This window comes from Halichoerus grypus, chromosome 11 (genome assembly GCF_964656455.1).
Source record: "Halichoerus grypus chromosome 11, mHalGry1.hap1.1, whole genome shotgun sequence".
Lineage (NCBI taxonomy): Eukaryota > Metazoa > Chordata > Mammalia > Carnivora > Phocidae > Halichoerus > Halichoerus grypus.
The window spans coordinates 49,569,518-49,587,824 of NC_135722.1; the positions used below are offsets into that span (position 1 = coordinate 49,569,518).

Genomic DNA, 18,307 nt, shown 5'->3' on the forward strand with positions numbered 1-18,307 from the left:
TAACTGTCTCTCAAAAAAAAAAAAAATCAGGTGTGCATTTTACACATGAAGCACACTTCAATTCAGACTAGTTATATCTGAAGTACTCAATAGCCACTGGTAGCTCTTGGCTACCATATCGGACAGCAGCTCTGTCAACTCCTCGATATCTGTTTCCACACTCACATCCACCTCCTAATTTCTTTTACAGTTGGCTCAAAAGCATATACCACCTCTAGCAAAGTCATAGCAGCTCATTCACAAGCTGTTCATGTTTGAGCATAAAGAAAGGGGGTAAAGCTGGAAAAAGCACTTCCTAAAAGTGCTTTATATTTTCATGTATGTTTTCCTCCCATTCTGGGAGAAAAATCTGTTTTGGATTGATATTTTCTTCTCCCCTTTTTCTATTTCAATGAATTTGGGAGATTCGTTTTAAATTTTCAATTACTACCCTTAAATTTTTAAATCCATGAAGGTTGTAGTGAAAACTGAGTTAAAATTTCTTTCTTTGAATTTAAAGCCACCAAAATTAACATTTTAATGGTTTTTAGCACTCAATCCTATATATACTTACACAAAAGTACAGTAATTTTTTTATTTATTGAATTTTATAAAACCTGACAACAATATAACAATACAGGTCAATTTTTGTCATAAATGGAGATAGAAATGAAATGTAAACAATGTATTAGCAAAAACAAATCCAGTATTGCATATGAAGAATTAGTGATTTATTTCAGGACTTTGTGTTGCATTTAAAAATGGAAACAAATCAATGTACTCCAATAACAGAATAAAAATGACATAGGATTATCTCAATAATTATAGACCATATCTGTTGAAATTCAATTTTCCATTCAGTACAAAAATTATAGCAATTAATAGAAAAGAACTTCCTGAATTTGCTCCCATGAATCAACAACAACAAAAACAACTCCATCAAATATCATGCTTAATGGTAACATGTTAAAAGCTACCCCCACCCATCCCAAGATCTGTAATTAATTAGGGATGTCCACTATCACCTCTGGGTATATTTTGGCACTGAGTAAATGTTTGAGGGAAGGATGTAAGAATGTGAGAAAACAGAAGTTCAGAAAGGAGAGACTGAGGTACGGATGAATCTCAGAGTGAAGGGTCCTGCTCAGATATGGGTGCAGACAGCGGAATGTTCAAGAGCTTGGGCGACGCAGGGTCATTGGGACTACACAGTTGCAAGGATTAAAATATGGAGAAAGGGTGGTAGGAAAGTAATATTTAGAGAAGGTGTAGATGGGAAAGCCATGGTTTGTGACATTATAAAAGGAGACAGTGCCGGCCTCATAGTCTAAGAAAACCCCAACACGGCGAGGGCGCACCATCATGGAGAGGAGCAGGGAAGTGGAAGATTCCTCATAGGCTCTGTATTCATGTTTATGATGTAGCCCAATCACCCAGTATCCACTTTGAGGTTGATATCTGGAGTAAACATTTCGATTGTTTGTAAACTGGTTGAAACAGTATGTAGGTTCCACTGAATTACTGCACACCCCCAGGATCCAGTCAGTCTTCTTGGCCACATCCACTTCCCAGTAATGTTTCCCGGAGGAGAAGTGCTGAGAGCCCAGGATACCACAGTCATAATGTTCTTCCAGGTAAGACCCAGACAGCTTGGCACCCACAAATCTCACCTGTCTTCGGTTTTTAGACATGACAAGATTTAAATTAGCCGTGTGTGGATTCAGAGTCACGTCCACTGTGGGAAAAGGTACAACATCAGCAGATGAGGATGGGTATGTGGGTCTTAAGACACTGAGAAGAAGAAACACAGAAGTGGAGGAATTGGAACTATGTGGGGGGATGGAGGGTTGGTATTAACACCTCGTAGCTGAGAGTGTGTGTGGGTATGTCGTGAGGGGGGTGGGGGAGCATACAAGAAAGGATAAGAACATGTCAGCTCAAAGAGGCCATGGTTGCTACTTACCCCAGTAGCTCTGGACATCCGTCAGTTCTGTAATGATAAACAGTCAATTATGTTGTACAGAATGGACATAGGTCAAGTCTGCCGTCTCTCCCTTACTGATTGAGGGGTGAGGCAGGGAATTCTACAAGGATGCAAGCTGGCCATCTCGTTCCCCCTTAAGTATGAACTGCATCTTCTTCAGCATGGTATGCCCCTCCCTCTCTGACCTCTCTCTGCACCACTATTCCCAAACACCAACTCTATACTCTATTTATTGCTTATGCTATAATTCCACATCCAAGAGCTGTCCCCTGAATCTCCTCACCTCTAAACACTCGCAGCATCCTTTTCAGATCTGGAACTCGAAACATACTCTTCAGCTTGGTAGGGAGAGCTTCTGGCTTCTTTAGGGCCCAGAACTCACTTCTAGAGAGAACAGACCTTATGAATCTCCTACACTGCCGGCCTTGGGTTCCTCCAACACTCGTCCCCCTCATTGACCAGGCCCCTGGGAGAACTTCAGCATTCTTTCCTTAAGAAAATTAGCATCATTCTGCAAAGAGCTCTGGCACTGGGACCAGAAGACCTGGACTAGAAACTAGCTTCTCACCATCTGTGCAAATTTGGATAAGATCTAACCCTTCAAAGACTCATTTTAGTTTGTTTTGTTTTTGTAAAATACAGTAATTTCCCCTTCTCTCTCTACATCTAAAGATTATATAAAATTAAATAATGGCTGGGAAATCTTTTGCTACCTCTAAAAATGATACAAAGTGCTTACAATGTCAGTGACATCTTAAGGGTCTACTATAAGGGGCTGGAGATGTGTGTGTTGACAGGGAGAACACCAGGAACCTGCTGCTGGGGCTCTGAGAATTTTGAGTGAAGGGCTTCCTTCTGAAGAGTGAGTTTAGGCCTTAGGATCTGCCAGAGGCCTGGAGAGAAAACCCTGCAGAACAGTGTTTTAGGAGGCACTGTCTCTGGGAATATCATGCCAGTTGGAGAAAGGAGACATCTTCACCTCCAAACCAAGAGTGAACACTTCAGAAGCGACAACAGGCTCCCTATTTCATGTGTCTGTGAGGAGCTTAAAGGTACCAGGTATGTGGGCAACCCCAGATGTCACCTCAATGGATGAGATTCTAGAGTATGGGATAGAGAGAGAACATGTTTTGTTCTAGGGCCAAAACCAATCTTCTCAAGACCTCATGTCTATGTTTTTACTGGAATTGAAAAAAATGGAAGTTTGAGGAGAAATAGGTAGCAAGGCAGGACTCTTCTAAAGCCAAGAGAGAAAGGGAAATTGAAGGCAAATAAATGCCTCAGGCACTGATTCATGGGCCTTGAGAAAGACAGATGGGAAATTTCCCTCTGATAAAATACTAAAAGCTACAAGAATCAGGGCTAGAAACAGGTAGAGTTTTGTGGCAAAGGGGTCCGATTATGGGATACTAGGAGAGTTAATGATACTGCAAATTTTATTCTTAAAAACACTACTGTCCCCCATTTGTGACCATCCCCCTCCAATCACCCAAATTCTCTTACCATAGAAACTAGGTCATTCCCTTTATTTTGGAGAACCCAAAAATTCTCATGATGAGCAACTCAAGACATCACAGTCCTAAATCTTCCCTGCCTTGGGATTTTTCTTTTTTTCCTTTTCCACTGACCACAAGATAACTCTATGGGTGTAGGAATCTTTTGTCAACCCAAGGGAACCAACCTGTGTTCTCTCCTACACATACCTTTTCATGACATCACTTACATCCTAGGAAGGAAAGAGAAATGTTAAGTCAAGGAGCGATAGGCCTCATCCTTGTTCCTTATCCCATCCCCACCACCCCATGGTTATGACGGGAATAAAGATGGACCCGAAATGGAGGCCACAGAGTAGAGTAAGAACTCAGAGCAGACTGTCCCTGAGTCCCTCTGTAGAGACGTTGGGAAATGATCCAACTCATTCATTAGTACCTTTATTTTGATGATAGAGTGTGTGTGTATATGTGTGTGTCTGTATGTGTATGTAATATTATATATATATACATCATCTGTTAGCACTAGAGAATCCCACATGATTGTCATAATTTCTGTCCTTGAGATGCTTACATTCTGGTTGCTAAGGAAACAAGAGCCTTAAAAGTGTTTATTTCTCAAACTTCACCTCTTCTCACCCTCTATGCTACCCTTGCTGACTTCATCCAGTGTTCTTGATTTCGACACACACGTGTTGATGATTCCCAAATCTGTACTTCTGCTCAGATCTCTCTCATATATGCCAGCAAATGAGCCACAGGCACCACAAACTCAAGACATTAAACAAAAAAACCCCACAAAAACCTTACTTTTCTTGCAACCGTGAGGTCTCTTACCTTCAATCTTCTTCAGTGTTGCCAGCATCCATTTAATCACCAAATTTGGACGAAATATGATCCTAAAAACTACCTTATATTCACCCTGATGTCCCATCTCAGACCAAGCCAGGCCCCTTCTCTTAGCCACCTGCTCTTCACTGTCATCACAACCACCGCCGGCCTCCCTGGAGCAGAACTGCCTCATGGCCTCCTGCTTGGTCTAACTTCTGCTCTACACACCACACTGACTGAAGAAAAGGCCAACGGCTTGATCTACGGAACACAAGAATAACTATTTTCTCTGTGCTGGGGCTATTTTTGGTGGCATTTGACAGAAACACAACTCACACTGGCTTGAATATGGAAAGCAGTAGAGGGGGTGGATGTGTCAATTTACACCAAATATCCAGGATTGCCATCAGCCTTAAGGCATGGTTGTACTGAAGAACTCAAATGGCCAAATCCGGGTGCCACTTCTTGGCTCCTTTTCTTGCATTACCTTTATTCTCATTGAAACTTGAAAGCTGCAAACTTGCATGGGCTATCAAATCTTAACATGCAACAATGTCACATAGATATGGAGAAGAGGAAGACTGTGCTTGTGCTGGGCGAGCTCTAGAAAACCTCACTGTGAAACAGCACTCAAGTGAAAAGACCCACTGGGGGGCGCCTGGGTGGCTCAACCGTTAAGCGTCTGCCTTCGGCTCAGGTCGTGATCTCAGGGTCCTGGGATCGAGCCCCACATCGGGCTCCCTGCTCGGTGGGAAGCCTGCTTCTCCCTCTCCCACTCCCCCTGCTTGTGTTCCCTCTCTCGCTGTGTCTCTCTCTGTCAAATAAATAAATAAAATCTTTAAAAAAAAAAAAAAAAAAAAAAAGACCCACTGGGCGGTCATATGAACAGGTGTGAGGGTCTAGATAGGGGCCTGGGTGAATCATACAAACTGATGATCCCTCTGCACTTATGGAGCAATTTTTATAGCTTGAAGAATCTGTGGAGGGGCTAGAATGGGGGCAGGGAGAAGTGTTAGGGTAACCCAATGTCCAAGCTGAAGAAAAAGGGCAAGAAGAATAAACCGAAGATGGGAAACCAGAAGCAGCACATGAGAAAAGCTCCAATAGGTGGAATGTAGCTACCCCATGACCCCAATACTAGGGCCCAAGAATAAGAAGTGATTATTCTACCAACAAAGGGAGAGAAAGAGGAAAGCAAGAAGGCAAACAGAAAGTAAGGAACAGCCTGAAGGTTCCAGAATGTTCCAAGTACATCCTGTTTCCACTTCAGTCACACTTTTCCCTCTATGTAGAAAACACCTGCTCAGATTTCAACTTCGGTCCAAGCCCCTGCATCAAATCTCTCCAAATCTGACACCCTGCCCCTTCCCGGCACGCGCACATGCAGGCATGCATACACACCCCCCCCCCCCCCGCAAAACCCAGTCTTCTCTGTGCCTTAAAAAGACCCGTTCAAACTTCTATTACAACATGTTAAATGATTCTGCCCTAGAGACGAGAGTGAAAGCAAAGAAGGAATCGTGATAACATACAGAATCTCTAAGTACTTGAGTTGGTGCGTTTGCCTGTGACTAAGCTGGGCTGAAAAGTACCCAACAAATCCCAACATAGCCTCAGAGACAACAGGTGCCAAATGGCCAGTGAATCCCAACAGGGGGAAAGGGGACATATGACAATATCTGGAGGATTCTGGGTTGTCACAGCTGACGGGAGATATTACTGACATCCATCCAGTAGGCAGAGGCCAGGGATGCTGCTGAACATCCTACAAGGTACCGGGCAGTCCCTCACGACAGGGAATTTCCGGCTCAAAATATCAATAGTGCTGGGATTCAGAAATGCTGCTCTAGAACATGAGTGGATATAACAGATCTTCTCCACAATATCAAACTTTTGGACTACCCTTTATATTTAATAAATAAAAACGAGATGGTGTCCTAGCATTTGTACTTTAATTATGCTATGCTTTACCCATGACCTCCGCACAGTTTAATAGGCAAGAGGTACAACAGGGCCAAATAAATCTTTTTCTTGCCCCTATCAGGTCATGAGTGCCATGTAAGAAGGGAAGGAAAGTTAGTCTCCCTTTGCCTTGACTCTCAGACTGGGGGCTCCTCCGTGGGTCTTACCTGCAGCAGCTCCATTGCTGACCCCTGACACCGAAGCTCCAGATCTGAGATGAGCTCCTTCAGTGACCGGCTCTGTTGGACCAGCTCATTCTCAGCCTCTTCTAAAATACTCAGCCCCTTCCTCTCTTCCTCCTCCAGCTTTTTCAATTGTCGCTGCTCCTCTTTGTCCAGGATGCTTCTCAACTTGTTAAACTCTGTCTGGATCCTGTGTCTCTCGGGTTCCATCTGATTCTTCAGGAACATGCAAGAGAAAAAGGCTGCTCATCTGTTGAGCTGAGTGAGGGTCTCTGCTCTTGGGTGGAGGGGGTGGAGAGTCAGGCTCAGCACTGCTTTCCTGGCCAGGTCTCACCAGGAAAGGAGGAGTAAAGACGGGAAGGAAGTCCTGCAGAACCTGTTCTTCCCTTCTGCTCTCTCTTCAGCTCTTCCCAGACCATGAGCCCCAGGCTACCTTATCTAGGCCTCCAAGACATAGACTGTGGCTCCTGGGTGAGGTCTAGATTCCAAACCGCCTCCCTGGCCTCCTGTGCCTCTGCATCAGCCTCCCCTTCCAATTTTGAGTACCCAGGTGGGAATGATTGGCTGGTGTGTGACCTATCTTTCCAGGAGCTTTCAGAGCTTGAAACTAGAACAAGGTCTGGAATCAGGAATTGGGGGCTGCCAATGGCCACGGTTCCTCTCCTATGTAACTATCTTTAAAAACCTTAATTCCTACAAATAATGCAATATATGTTAAGAAAAAAAAAAAAAGAAGATAGCAGGAGGGGAAGAATGAAGGGGGGGAAATCGGAGGGGGAGACGAACCATGAGAGACGATGGACTCTGAAAAACAAACTGAGGGTTCTAGAGGGGAGGGGGGTGGGAGGATGGGTTAGCCTGGTGATGGGTATTAAAGAGGGCACGCTCTGCATGGAGCACTGGGTGTTATGCACAAACAATGAATCATGGAACACTACATCTAAAACTAATGATGTAATGTATGGTGATTAACATAACAATAAAAAATATATATAAAAAAAACCCCAAACCTGAATTCCTTTTGATATGTTCATTCTCTATCTCCCCCTTCCCCATCCCTGCACCACAAATAACACCCTTGTTGGGAAGGGCTATAGTGAAGGATTAAGCAAAGGGAACAGACAGGACCTGGGCTCCCATGCCCTGCCCTGATTCCTGTCCCAGGACACCTTCAGGAAGAATCTGTCTTACCTTCCAGGATGTCCTTTTCCCTATGATAACAGCAGTTAGTCTCTCAGCTTCCTGCTGCTCTAGCCTCAGCTTCCTCAGAGACTCCTGGAACTTCTCCTTAAAGAAACATCAGGGCAAGCAGGGTCAAACACCAACTCATCTCTGTGCCCAGAACGGAGTGAATGGGGAAGAGATTATGCTGACCTCGGAAGCCTGTCCTGCCGGGGCTGAAGAACTGAGAAGGCCTAAGGCTCTTTTATGCACAGGGGCTGTGCAAAAAGCCAATGGGCACAGGCTGATTCTCTTTCCTCCCAGGGAAAGAACCTGGCCATGCAGGACTTCCCTCTCACTGCCACCATATTGCCCACACTCAATCCACCAAGCCCCCTAGATACCCTTCGCAGCAACCTCTACTCATGCGGAGTAGGTCTTGAGCAGCAAGAAAGAGATAAAGTCTCTACTCTTGGGCAGAGGGGCATTTTCTAGGTTCATCCTCTAGGTAAATGGGAAAATGACAAAGAAATTAGATTACAGCATGAAGGAAAGTTACAATCTCCTACCTTCCCTCCGTTTGGAATCCTACCTGATACTCGTGGGCAACCTCCTCCATAAGGACCGTGTGGTGACCACGGTGCTCCTGAGACCGCTCACAAAGCCAGCAAATGAGCTTCCCATCCTCCTTACAGAAGAGCTGGAGTTTCTCTCCATGGTGTGCACAGAGAATCGCCTTCAGCTGCATCCCAGGGCCCAACACCACCTCTCTGAGCCTCTCCACTATGTTGGCCAGGTGCCGATTCGGCCTCAGGTCCCCAGGCTGGTAGCTGGTCTGGCACACAGGACAGCTGCTTTCCCCTTCTTGGCCCATCACTGATTCTGCGCTGTTCCCCGTGATGCAAGCCTGGCAGAAGCTGTGGCCACAGTCTATGCTCAGGGGCTCTGTCAGGAGCTCCAGGCAGATGGGGCAGGTCACTTCATCTCGTATGTCCACCAGGACCGCTGAGGTCATTGTAGCTTCTCTCCGAGCTCCTGCCTGCCCAGCGAGGATTTCTAAGGTGCTTCTTGCTTACAGAATTCTGGGTAGATGGGTAAAAAAAAAAAGGGGGGGGGGTCAGGGTAAGAAATGAGTGTGAATAAAAGGATGCTGAGTATCTTGAACAAATAGGTCAGATACCCGAGGTCACAAGGGCTTCTTATTCAAGCTTCAAACATGTTATTTACCCCCAGATCATATTAGACATCAATTTGTACCCTCATTAGAACAAGGATTATGATTTTCCTTCACTCCCACTGGATGGAGGGACCAACTGAAGCCTGTGAGAGGAGTAGCCTTGAGTGAGCCACCAGCTGTTCGATCTTTTCTCATCCACCAAAACACACCCTCACTGTTAAAAGCACCAAAACACACTGCGGCCTCAGGATGTTTGCACTTGCTGTTACTGCTTCAAGAAAGACCCTTCACCTTAATATCTGCCTGACTCAGTGACTTCATTCCACATTCTCCTTACATGCTCCCTTATCAGAAGAGTTGGCTCTGTCTAGCCTAACTAAAGCATGGCCACCCATACAGTCACTCTCCATATACTAACCTGCTTGATTTTCCTTTTTATCACCACCTAATATATATCTTTTATTGCCTGAATCCTCCCACTAGAATATAAGCTCTAGAAATCAGAAGCTGTTTTTGTTCATTACTGTATCTTCAGAAATAGCAGTGTCTACACACAGGTCCGCAACTTTTTTTAAAATTTTAATTCCAGTAGAGTTCATATATAGTGTTATATTAGTTTCAAGTGTGTAAGGTCCTCAACTTTTGATGAATGAAAATCCAGAACCTCCTTTGTCATGAGTTTTCCCATGAGAATCATTTTATTGTGAAGACACTTGCGCCTTCTAACAGCTCTGTTCCTCACAGAGCCCCCTCATCCCTCATGGTCACCTTCCCAGAAACACCGAAGAAACAATGACCATAATAACCCTGAGGTAACATTTTTACACTTTTATACCTAACTGTGATTTAGAAATCACATTCCCCTGCTTTCCTTATCCCTCATAGAAAAACTCTGAATAAATAAGAGTATTTTTGGCCCTTTGATAAAGCAAGAGAGACATTAAGTGACATTATAAAATCAAACATCTTGTCAGTCAGAGTTGGCAGAACCTATCATGTCCACCGTCCTAGTTCAACGCTCCGTCCTCAACCTCAGAACTTCCACCAGACATTCGGTGGTAAAGGTGGTAAAAGTCAAACACAGACCCAGTGCTTTAGGGGTGTGGAAATGAGAAAGGTCCTGTTTGATGAAGAAATTTCACCACGGCCCATCATAAACTTTGACAGGAGTCTTAAGGGACCCATGTGCTGGGGGGAAAGGGGAAAGGTTGGGGCAATGAAGGCCACATGCATTCTGGTGCAGGACCCTAGGAAGATGTGTGCCCGTGGGAGAAGACTAAAGAGTCAAGCATGGTTCTGTGGCCGGTGTGGGGAGATAATGATGCATGAAGGTATTTGTTTCAAGAACAGTTACGGGAAGGCATCATCATCAATACCATTTTCTGATCACTTCTTAAGTGCTAGGCAAGGGCTGAACTCTTTACAGACATTGTAAAAAAAAAAAAAAAAAAGCAAATCCCACAATAATTCTATCGGGACGTTTAATAACACCTATTTTATGACGGTGAAAAATGAATTTAAGAAGGTATTTAACTGCCGAAAGTCTCAGAGTGAGTAAGTGACAAAGTAAAGATTATAATCCAGTATTATGCAGCTCCAAATCTCAGGTTATTAACCAGTGACCCATCTGGTTCTTAAAGGGAATGTTTTCTTCATGCTACCCACACCACCTGCAAGGGCACTCAGGTCATGACATGACTGTGCTGATTTTTTGGCTGTGCTGATTCATATGATAGCCCCGTTTTTCTTAGCACTTAGAAGCATCCTACAGCTCTTCCTAAGTTATCTGTAGGCTCCCTCCCCAGCCCAACTCTGCTTCATTCCTGGCAGCACATCCCAGACCTAGGCTGCTTCCTTTTCCCTGGTAGTCTAGGGCAGAAAAGAAGGCACTGATACTAGAGTAACGTAGACCCAGGTCTAAAGCCTGAATTTATTTTTCTAGTTTTAGAACACTGGAATGATTCCTGATCTGAGATGTGGCTCCATCTTCTGTGCGTTGCTGAGATCAACTCCTCCCTTAGGAGTATAGTTGTGATAATTACCTGAGCCAATGCACAGGTAATTTTTATTGAGAATAGTCTCAATAAAAACTAGTTATGGTTACACTTACGCTGGTGCTGCTCTCCGATCCTTCAATGCTCTTACCTGCCACCAGGAGGAAAAGGGCCTCTCAATATTTTTAGCGGGGACAGAGCAAAATCTGGTAGAGAGATAGCTCTATATAAATATCTGTTATAAGAATTCATGAATCACTTTCTTACCCCTTTTCATTTCTTCTTACTTCTTTTAGAACTAGGAGAAAAATCCACTATTTCAATTCATAACAAGATTTAATGAGATGGCATTTAAGGACAATGTGAGAAAGCTTGACCTGAGCCAGTTGTCTGTGTGTGCCTGGGGCAAGGGTCAGTTAAGAAAGCTAGAAGCTTCTCTAACTACACAACTAGAGATGCTAGAACTTACTAACTCTATTGTTTGTGCTGAATTAAGATAGAGGCCCTCATTGAAAAACACTATTTTATTCTCATTATTAGAAGTTTTCAGTTGTGAAATTATATTACCATTGTCTTAAATCACAATGAGAATTTTTTAAAGACATTTTTCTTATGTATGTACAGAGTGAGTGTGTGTTCCTGCATTTAATCACTTTCCTTGGAAGCCATTTGCTCTGCTTACCTAGCTGGTGTCTTGTCTGGGACATTAAAGAAGCGCCAACTCACAAATGTACTGCCTCATCAAAGTCACACTAAGCCCTGGGGTCCCAGTTGTGACCTTCATGTACAGGACAGGCCACGGGGCATTTCTGCCTCATAGACGCAATGTAATGCAATAATAGCCAAAAACTGGAAATAATCCATAAAACTATTAACTGGTAAATGAACAGATTGTGGTATATCCATACAATGGCATATTACCAAACACTAAAATGGAACTGATACAACAAGATAAATCTCAAAAGCATGATACAAAGGGAAAGAAGCTAGATACCAAAGGTAAGTTACTGTATGGTTCCATTTATATGAAATCCTAGAAACAATAAAACTGTACTACTTGAAAACAGACTAGTGGATGCCAAAGCCCAGGGTCGGGAGAAGGGGATTAACTGCAACAGGACACAAGGAACTTTTGGGGGTGATGGAAATGCACTTTATAAATGATGGTGCTGGTGGTTGCATAACTGTATGCATAACAAAACTCACAGAACTGTATGCTTTAAAATTGATTTAATAGATGTAAATTATAACTCATTAGAGCTGACAAAAACAGAACAAAGAAGAAATATATTGAGAAAAGTTGAAGGCTTGCTTGGCTTTCTGTTCTTCTAAGCATAAATCAGAACTGAGCTGTTAAATATGGTAGCCACTTGACACGAAATGTGGCTAGTCAAAAATGAGATGTTTTTAGTATAAAATACCAGATTTCAAAGATTTTGTTAGAAAAAATAATCTAAAACATATCACTAACAGTTTTTATATGGATTACACATCCTAATATTTTGTTATTGATGCACTGAGTTAAATAAAATATATTCAAATCAATTTCACCTGTTTCTTCTTTTTAATGACGCTACTGGGAAATTTAAAATTATATAGGTGGCCCCATTATATTTCTATATTTATTTTCCACCTAATGCAGTACTATAGATATTCAAGACAGAGAAAGATTTTTTGAACAGAAAAGATGCTGTAAGAGTTAACGTCTCTTGTCAGAGGGAATGAAGCTGAGGCTGCAGAAAGGAAGAAACTGTGGAGGGGAGCATACAGTTAGCATATTTGAGTAGCTGTTGCCCACAGCCCAGTAGGTCCTTGACTACCTGCAGCAGCGAAGCACAGCCCAGAGGAGACAAGGCAGGTGAATTAGTCTCCCAAGAAGGCCTGTCTCAAGAGCAGTGTGGTTGGACTGAGGGAGGACAACCTGGCTGTGTGAGGAGTGCAGATCCCAGAGCCTGAGATGCCAGAGCCCAGTAGATCAAATTTGCAAATGAAAGAGGCCAAATTCATGACAAGGTGGAACTATTAAATCAGAAGCAGATGCCTGAAAAAGAATGTCAGGTGGTCTGCTGACTATCAGCATTGGCATCCAGTGGAGCTCTTTATGCAAAATCTCAGCCTACCCTGGCCAATTCAGTTTCTGCAAGTCAATAAAGATCTCCAGGTGAAACGCATGCACATCAAGGCTTCAGAAGCCCTGTCTCACGTAAAGGCACTTCCTTCCCAGGCAGATGCAATTTAGGGGGCAAAATAGCTAGAAAGGGGCCAGGGAAGAGGAAGAGTCAGAGGATGGGCTGATGGTTAGATTGGAAGCATCCAATAGAACGGAAGCTCACAATTCAGTATCAAAATGGCTTCAGAACAAAAGTCCGTGACTGGGCAGGGAATATTACAGGCTGGCCCACGCTGGGGGCTCAGAATGAGTTAGAAATAAGATGGGCAGGGCTGCCCCCCAGCTGGGAACTCTACTGAAAATGCAGTAAAAACTTAAACAGGTGGAAACTGCACTCATAAGTGAGTTTGGTTTCTTGTGCTTAGGGAATAACTATATATATATATATATATATATATATATATATATAAAACCTTTGTGTAGGGTTATTATTCTACTTTAACCTATTATCTGGAATGGATTATCTAACAGGTGGCACTTAATATTGGAATTGGAACATAATCAGCTTCAAATTCTTTTTTAAATTTACTTCAAAAGAAATCTCTATCCCATGCATTTCAGAAACGTATAATTTAAGAACTTTGCAAATTCTTAAAATATCATCCTGCACAAGTTTTCTTCTGAGTTTTAGATAATCCATTAACTGAGGTTTTTTTAAATGGATAGTTCACAAAATTCTTTTTTTCCTTGCATTTGTGATATTCCACTTGTAATTCCAAATTTTTAAAACTCTTGTTATATTTTCACTTGTTTAGATGTTAGTCATATTCATCTTTATCACAGTGCATTTTAACATATTTTATTTCCCACTCTATTCTTGCAAAAATTGTTCCGACTGAAATTTTTTAAAAGCTCAGCGTTGACTTTGTCGAGAATAATGACTTAATTTACTGTCAGGCAGTCGCCTGTGTGTTTAAACCTCTCCCTCACTTAATTCTCACCAAAACTCTAGGGTATAAATATTACTCGGTCCACTTTACAGATGGGGAAAAAAACGGAAGCTCAAAGAGGTCAGTGTCAGAGGCAGAATTTGGACACACGCGGTTCTTCACCCATTTCTCCAGCGACTGATTAACTTAATTAACGTTGTCCCTAATCTCACCGAGCTCATTCGCAGAGGATGAAAAAGAAATAAAAATAAAATGATCGATATCATGAGCTCGGGAAGGGACCGCATCTTTTACCGGCCTCTCACCTCTGCCAGGAGCGACAGTAAGTGGCCCATCACAGAAGGGCAGACGTCTCCCCGTGTCCGGCATACCGACAGAATGAGAAGCCCCAGAGGATCCAGATGTGAGCAGCCCCAGGTGGTCAAGACTCTCCCAGTAGTTTTGAGTAGACTGTGAGGATCCGGGGCGCGCGGGCCTGCTCCTTTCCCAGAAAGGCAGGGCTCGAGGGCCTGGCCTTGGAACAGACCCGCAGGTCGGGCGAGGGCGGAAACCTCACTCCCCAGCTCCCCAGGGAGAGGTCAGGGCCTCCCGGGTGGAGGATAAGCGGTGTCACTTCCTGGGGCAGAGAGGCAGAGATGGGGGAGGGGATGCTGACCTCGGAATCCACGCCAGTCCCACGGTTTGCACGCATTCCCGAACGCAAAACTTTCAGGGCTGCCTCCCCTACCTCCTGCGGCCCCCTGTCACGACCCTTTGCACAGACCACCCCCGGGTGCCGAGCCAGGAGTAGCCTGGCCTGTCGAGCTCTCTTGCCAAAGTTGAGTCAACTCAAAACCGCAGAGGTCTCCCTCACTCCCGTCCACCCGCGCGAACCCTGCAACCCAGCCTGCAGGATGGGTCGAACTCCCAGTACCAGCGCGGACAGCGGTGGCTGGCCAGAAAAAGGAGTGGCTCACTAACCTGGACTCTGGGGCCTGGATCGGAGCCGAGGACACACAGCGGCGGCCGCCTCCACCCCAGCCGAGAGACTCCAGGCCCAGAGGCGGGGCGAGGGAGGGCGAGGGCTGCTGATAGGGCCCGCCTGTCCCGCGCGGCGCGGGTCCCGCACTCCAGGGGTGTGGTCGCCGCGGCCCCACCTGCCAGCGGGGGCGCTGTTCCGCTTACCTGGGCGCCTCACGTGCAGGGGCCTTGGAGAACATCTGAACGCCAGAGACGGCGCTTGCAAATTGTCTTCACTTGAGTTTTCCGACTTGTTGTCAGTGTTGAGGAACACTGATAATACACCTGATTAAAATGTCTGAATAAAAAATATCCAAACTTCTACGAGTAGGTAAAGATAACCGCTTCGCATGATAATGGTATGTTTTGCAAAAACATCATTAAAATTTATTACCTTAAAAATTACATCTGCAATTTTAACCTATGTGACCTATGTACCCTATGAGAGACCGTATATATGGGTCTTTAGGTCCTTGTGAATACATGCAAAGCTTACGAAGCCTGAATGCTGTAACTATAAGGTTTCAGTGGCACAGTGACTCTTTTTTTTATTATTTTTTTATTTATTATTTTTTAAATTTTATTTTATTAGGTTAGTCACCATACTTTACATCATTAGTTTTTGATGTAGTGTTCCATGCTGCATTGTTTCCGTATAACACCCAGTGCTCCATGCAATACCTGCCCACCTTAATACCCATCACCAGGTTAACCCATCCCCCCACCCCCCTCCCCTCTAAAACCCTCAGTTTGTTTCTCAGAGTCCATAGTCTCTCATGGTTCGTCCTCCCCTCCGATTCCGAGCCCCCCCCCCTTCACTGGCACAGAGACTCTTGAGAAGAAAAGGAAGGACAAACTTTTGACCCAAGGGACCCCAGGAGATGAACCTGACCTGGTCTGGGAAAGTGGGTTGGGGCAGGAGGGCCTACAGGGAGGGGGGGTGTCCAGATAAAAGTCAGGACAGAAAGGTTGGGCAACATGGATTTTTTTTCACTTAGCATACTATTTTTAAGGTTCATTATTGTTGTATCATGTGTGAGTACTTTATTCCTTTGATGACTGAATAACATTCCATGGTATGGATTTTCCACATTTTGTTCATCAGTTTCTAGATACTTTGGATTGTTTCTGCTTTTTGGCTTTTATGAACAATGTGACATGAATTTTCTTGTACAAATTTTTTTTTTAACATAGGCTTTTTGTTTTTCTTGGGTATATACCTAAGACTAGAATTGTCAGATCATGTATTTACTCTTGAGAATCTTCCAGACTGTTTTCCAAAGTGACTGCACCATTTTGCACTCCCACCAACAGTGTAAAGGGTTCTAATCTCTCCATATCCTTGCCAGTATTTGTTATTATATGTCTTTTATAGTCATCTTAGTGGGTGTGAAGTGGTATCTCATTGATATTTTAATTTGCATTTCTCAAAGGACTAATGGTGTTAAGCATCTTTTCATGCACTTTACTACTATTTTCATCTTCTTTAGAGAAATGTCTATTCAGTTCCTTTGCCTATTTTTTTAAATGGGTTGTCATTTTATTATTAAGAGTTCTTTATATATTCTAGATACAAGTCTTTTATGAATTCTATGATTTGTAAATATTTTCTTCCATGCTAGGGGTTGTCTCTTCATTTTCTTGACTGCATCCTTTAGAAGAACAAGTTTTGAATTTTGGTGAAAGTCATTCATTTTTGTCACTTAGACTTTTGTTGTCATATCTGTGAAGCCTTTACCTAATTCAAGGTTATCAAGATATGATTTAGCTCTTATACTGAGGTTTATAATCTATTTTGAGTTAATTTTTTTATACTGAGGTTTATAATCTATTTTTGAGTTAATTGTGTGAAATAGAAGTCCAATTTTATTCTTTTGCACGTGGATATCCAGTTGTCCCAGGACTATATTCTTTCCCTGCTGGATTATCTTAACATTGCTGGCAAGCCACTAAAGAGTTTTAATCAGGTGTGTGTGTGTGTGTGTGTGTGTGTGTGTGTGTGTGATGGTAGGGGGCAGGTGGGGAGTGACATGTTCTGAATTTGTAAATGTCACATAAGAAGAGATCACCTGGCAGCAGTGAGCAGGGTACAGAGGTCTGCAAGTAACAAAATTCCTCAATCCAGGGAGAGTAAATGTCTAGCTATCGCTTTAATACAGAGGAAAGTGTGCTTAATTAGATGCTCTTGAGTTCAGATAAAAGAGAATGGATTTGTGAAATAATTGGTTTTCTCTCAATGCAAATTGGTGATAATGTGTAGGTAGGGATTAAGGATACGTAACTCTCGATGTACATCCAGATTTCTCACTCTCACATCTTAATGAGGACATGAAGAAGAAGAGGTGAGTTAACAGATGAAGAATACAAGTAAGAAGAGAAATATGAAGTGATATTCAAAGGATCACACTGAAGGAACATCTTTCCAGGGAAAGCACCTTGAAGGAACAGAGCAAAGGGCCAAGAAGAAAGCTCAAGGGAGCCCCGATATTAAAGAAGGCGGGGTGTGCATTGGGGAGCGCAAAATAGGTAAAGGGAATTAAGAGTTACATACTTCCAGTTACAAAATAAATGTCCCAGAATGAAAAAGTACAGCATAGAGAATATAGTCAATAATATGAAGTAACTTTCTATGGTGGCAAATGGTGACTACGCTTATCATAGTGAGTACTGAGTAATATATAGAATTGTGAAATCACTATGTTGTATGTCTCAAACTAATATGACATTGTATGTTAACTATACTTCAATAATAATTTTTTTTAAGGAGAAGTCTGAGGTCTAGGTCTGGAAAAGATACAAAGGAAAGGTGGTATCTAGCACGGAAATTAGCTCAAAACTCTTTTCATCAAAAGCTTTTTTCAAGGTGAGGATGAATAAGTCAAATAGTGGATAATTGATTCCATTCGATACAATTTGCATTTCTTTTCTGACTTGTATTTCTCTCAAGGGACTAGCTACTCTGAAATTCCAGGTCAAATGCCACACTGCTTCGCTATTTTTAAAACATCTTTTTATCTTTCAAATCAGTTTGAGTCCTCTTAACAAGTTTTTCTTGATCTCTCTTATTTCCTGGACTCTTATTTCCCCGCAATGTTGAACCCCTACTTCATGCAAGCCCAATCCACCCACCCTCACCCTTCACAGGCCTTTAACAATTCAGTTTTTACTGAATTTTTAAATGCAGTAAAATTCAGTAAAATTATACCTGAAATTCAGCTTATCAGTGAAAGATGGAAATCTGCTTTAGAAAAAAACCCTAAGAAACTCAACTTATATTTGTTTGCCTAAAATTAACTGGCATGTCAGGTACTAAATAGGTGTTGTCCTATAATGTGTTGGCTAGTTTACTTTCCTTTCAATAAATATCTTCTATGGGGTTTTTTTTTTTTTTAAGATTTTATTTATTTATTTGAGAGAGAGAGAGTATAAACGGGGCGAGGGGCAGAGGGAGAAGCAGGATCCCAGTTGAGCAGGGAGCTGGATGCGGG

General features: G+C 43.0%; 1 protein-coding gene across 1 annotated transcript; it reads right to left on the minus strand.

The window, feature by feature from the left end:
* Positions 1-560: 560 nt before the first annotated feature.
* TRIM6 (tripartite motif containing 6) lies at positions 561-14,843 on the minus strand. Its single transcript, XM_036075993.2, has 8 exons — positions 14,781-14,843; positions 8,182-8,671; positions 7,620-7,715; positions 6,414-6,644; positions 3,667-3,689; positions 2,247-2,347; positions 1,943-1,969; positions 561-1,714 (listed from the first exon to the last, which is right to left on the minus strand). Exons 2-8 carry the CDS (start codon positions 8,602-8,604, stop codon positions 1,152-1,154), a joined length of 1,464 nt encoding a protein of 487 aa, XP_035931886.1. The 5' UTR covers positions 8,605-8,671; positions 14,781-14,843; the 3' UTR covers positions 561-1,151.
* Between the last annotated feature and the right edge of the window lie 3,464 nt (positions 14,844-18,307).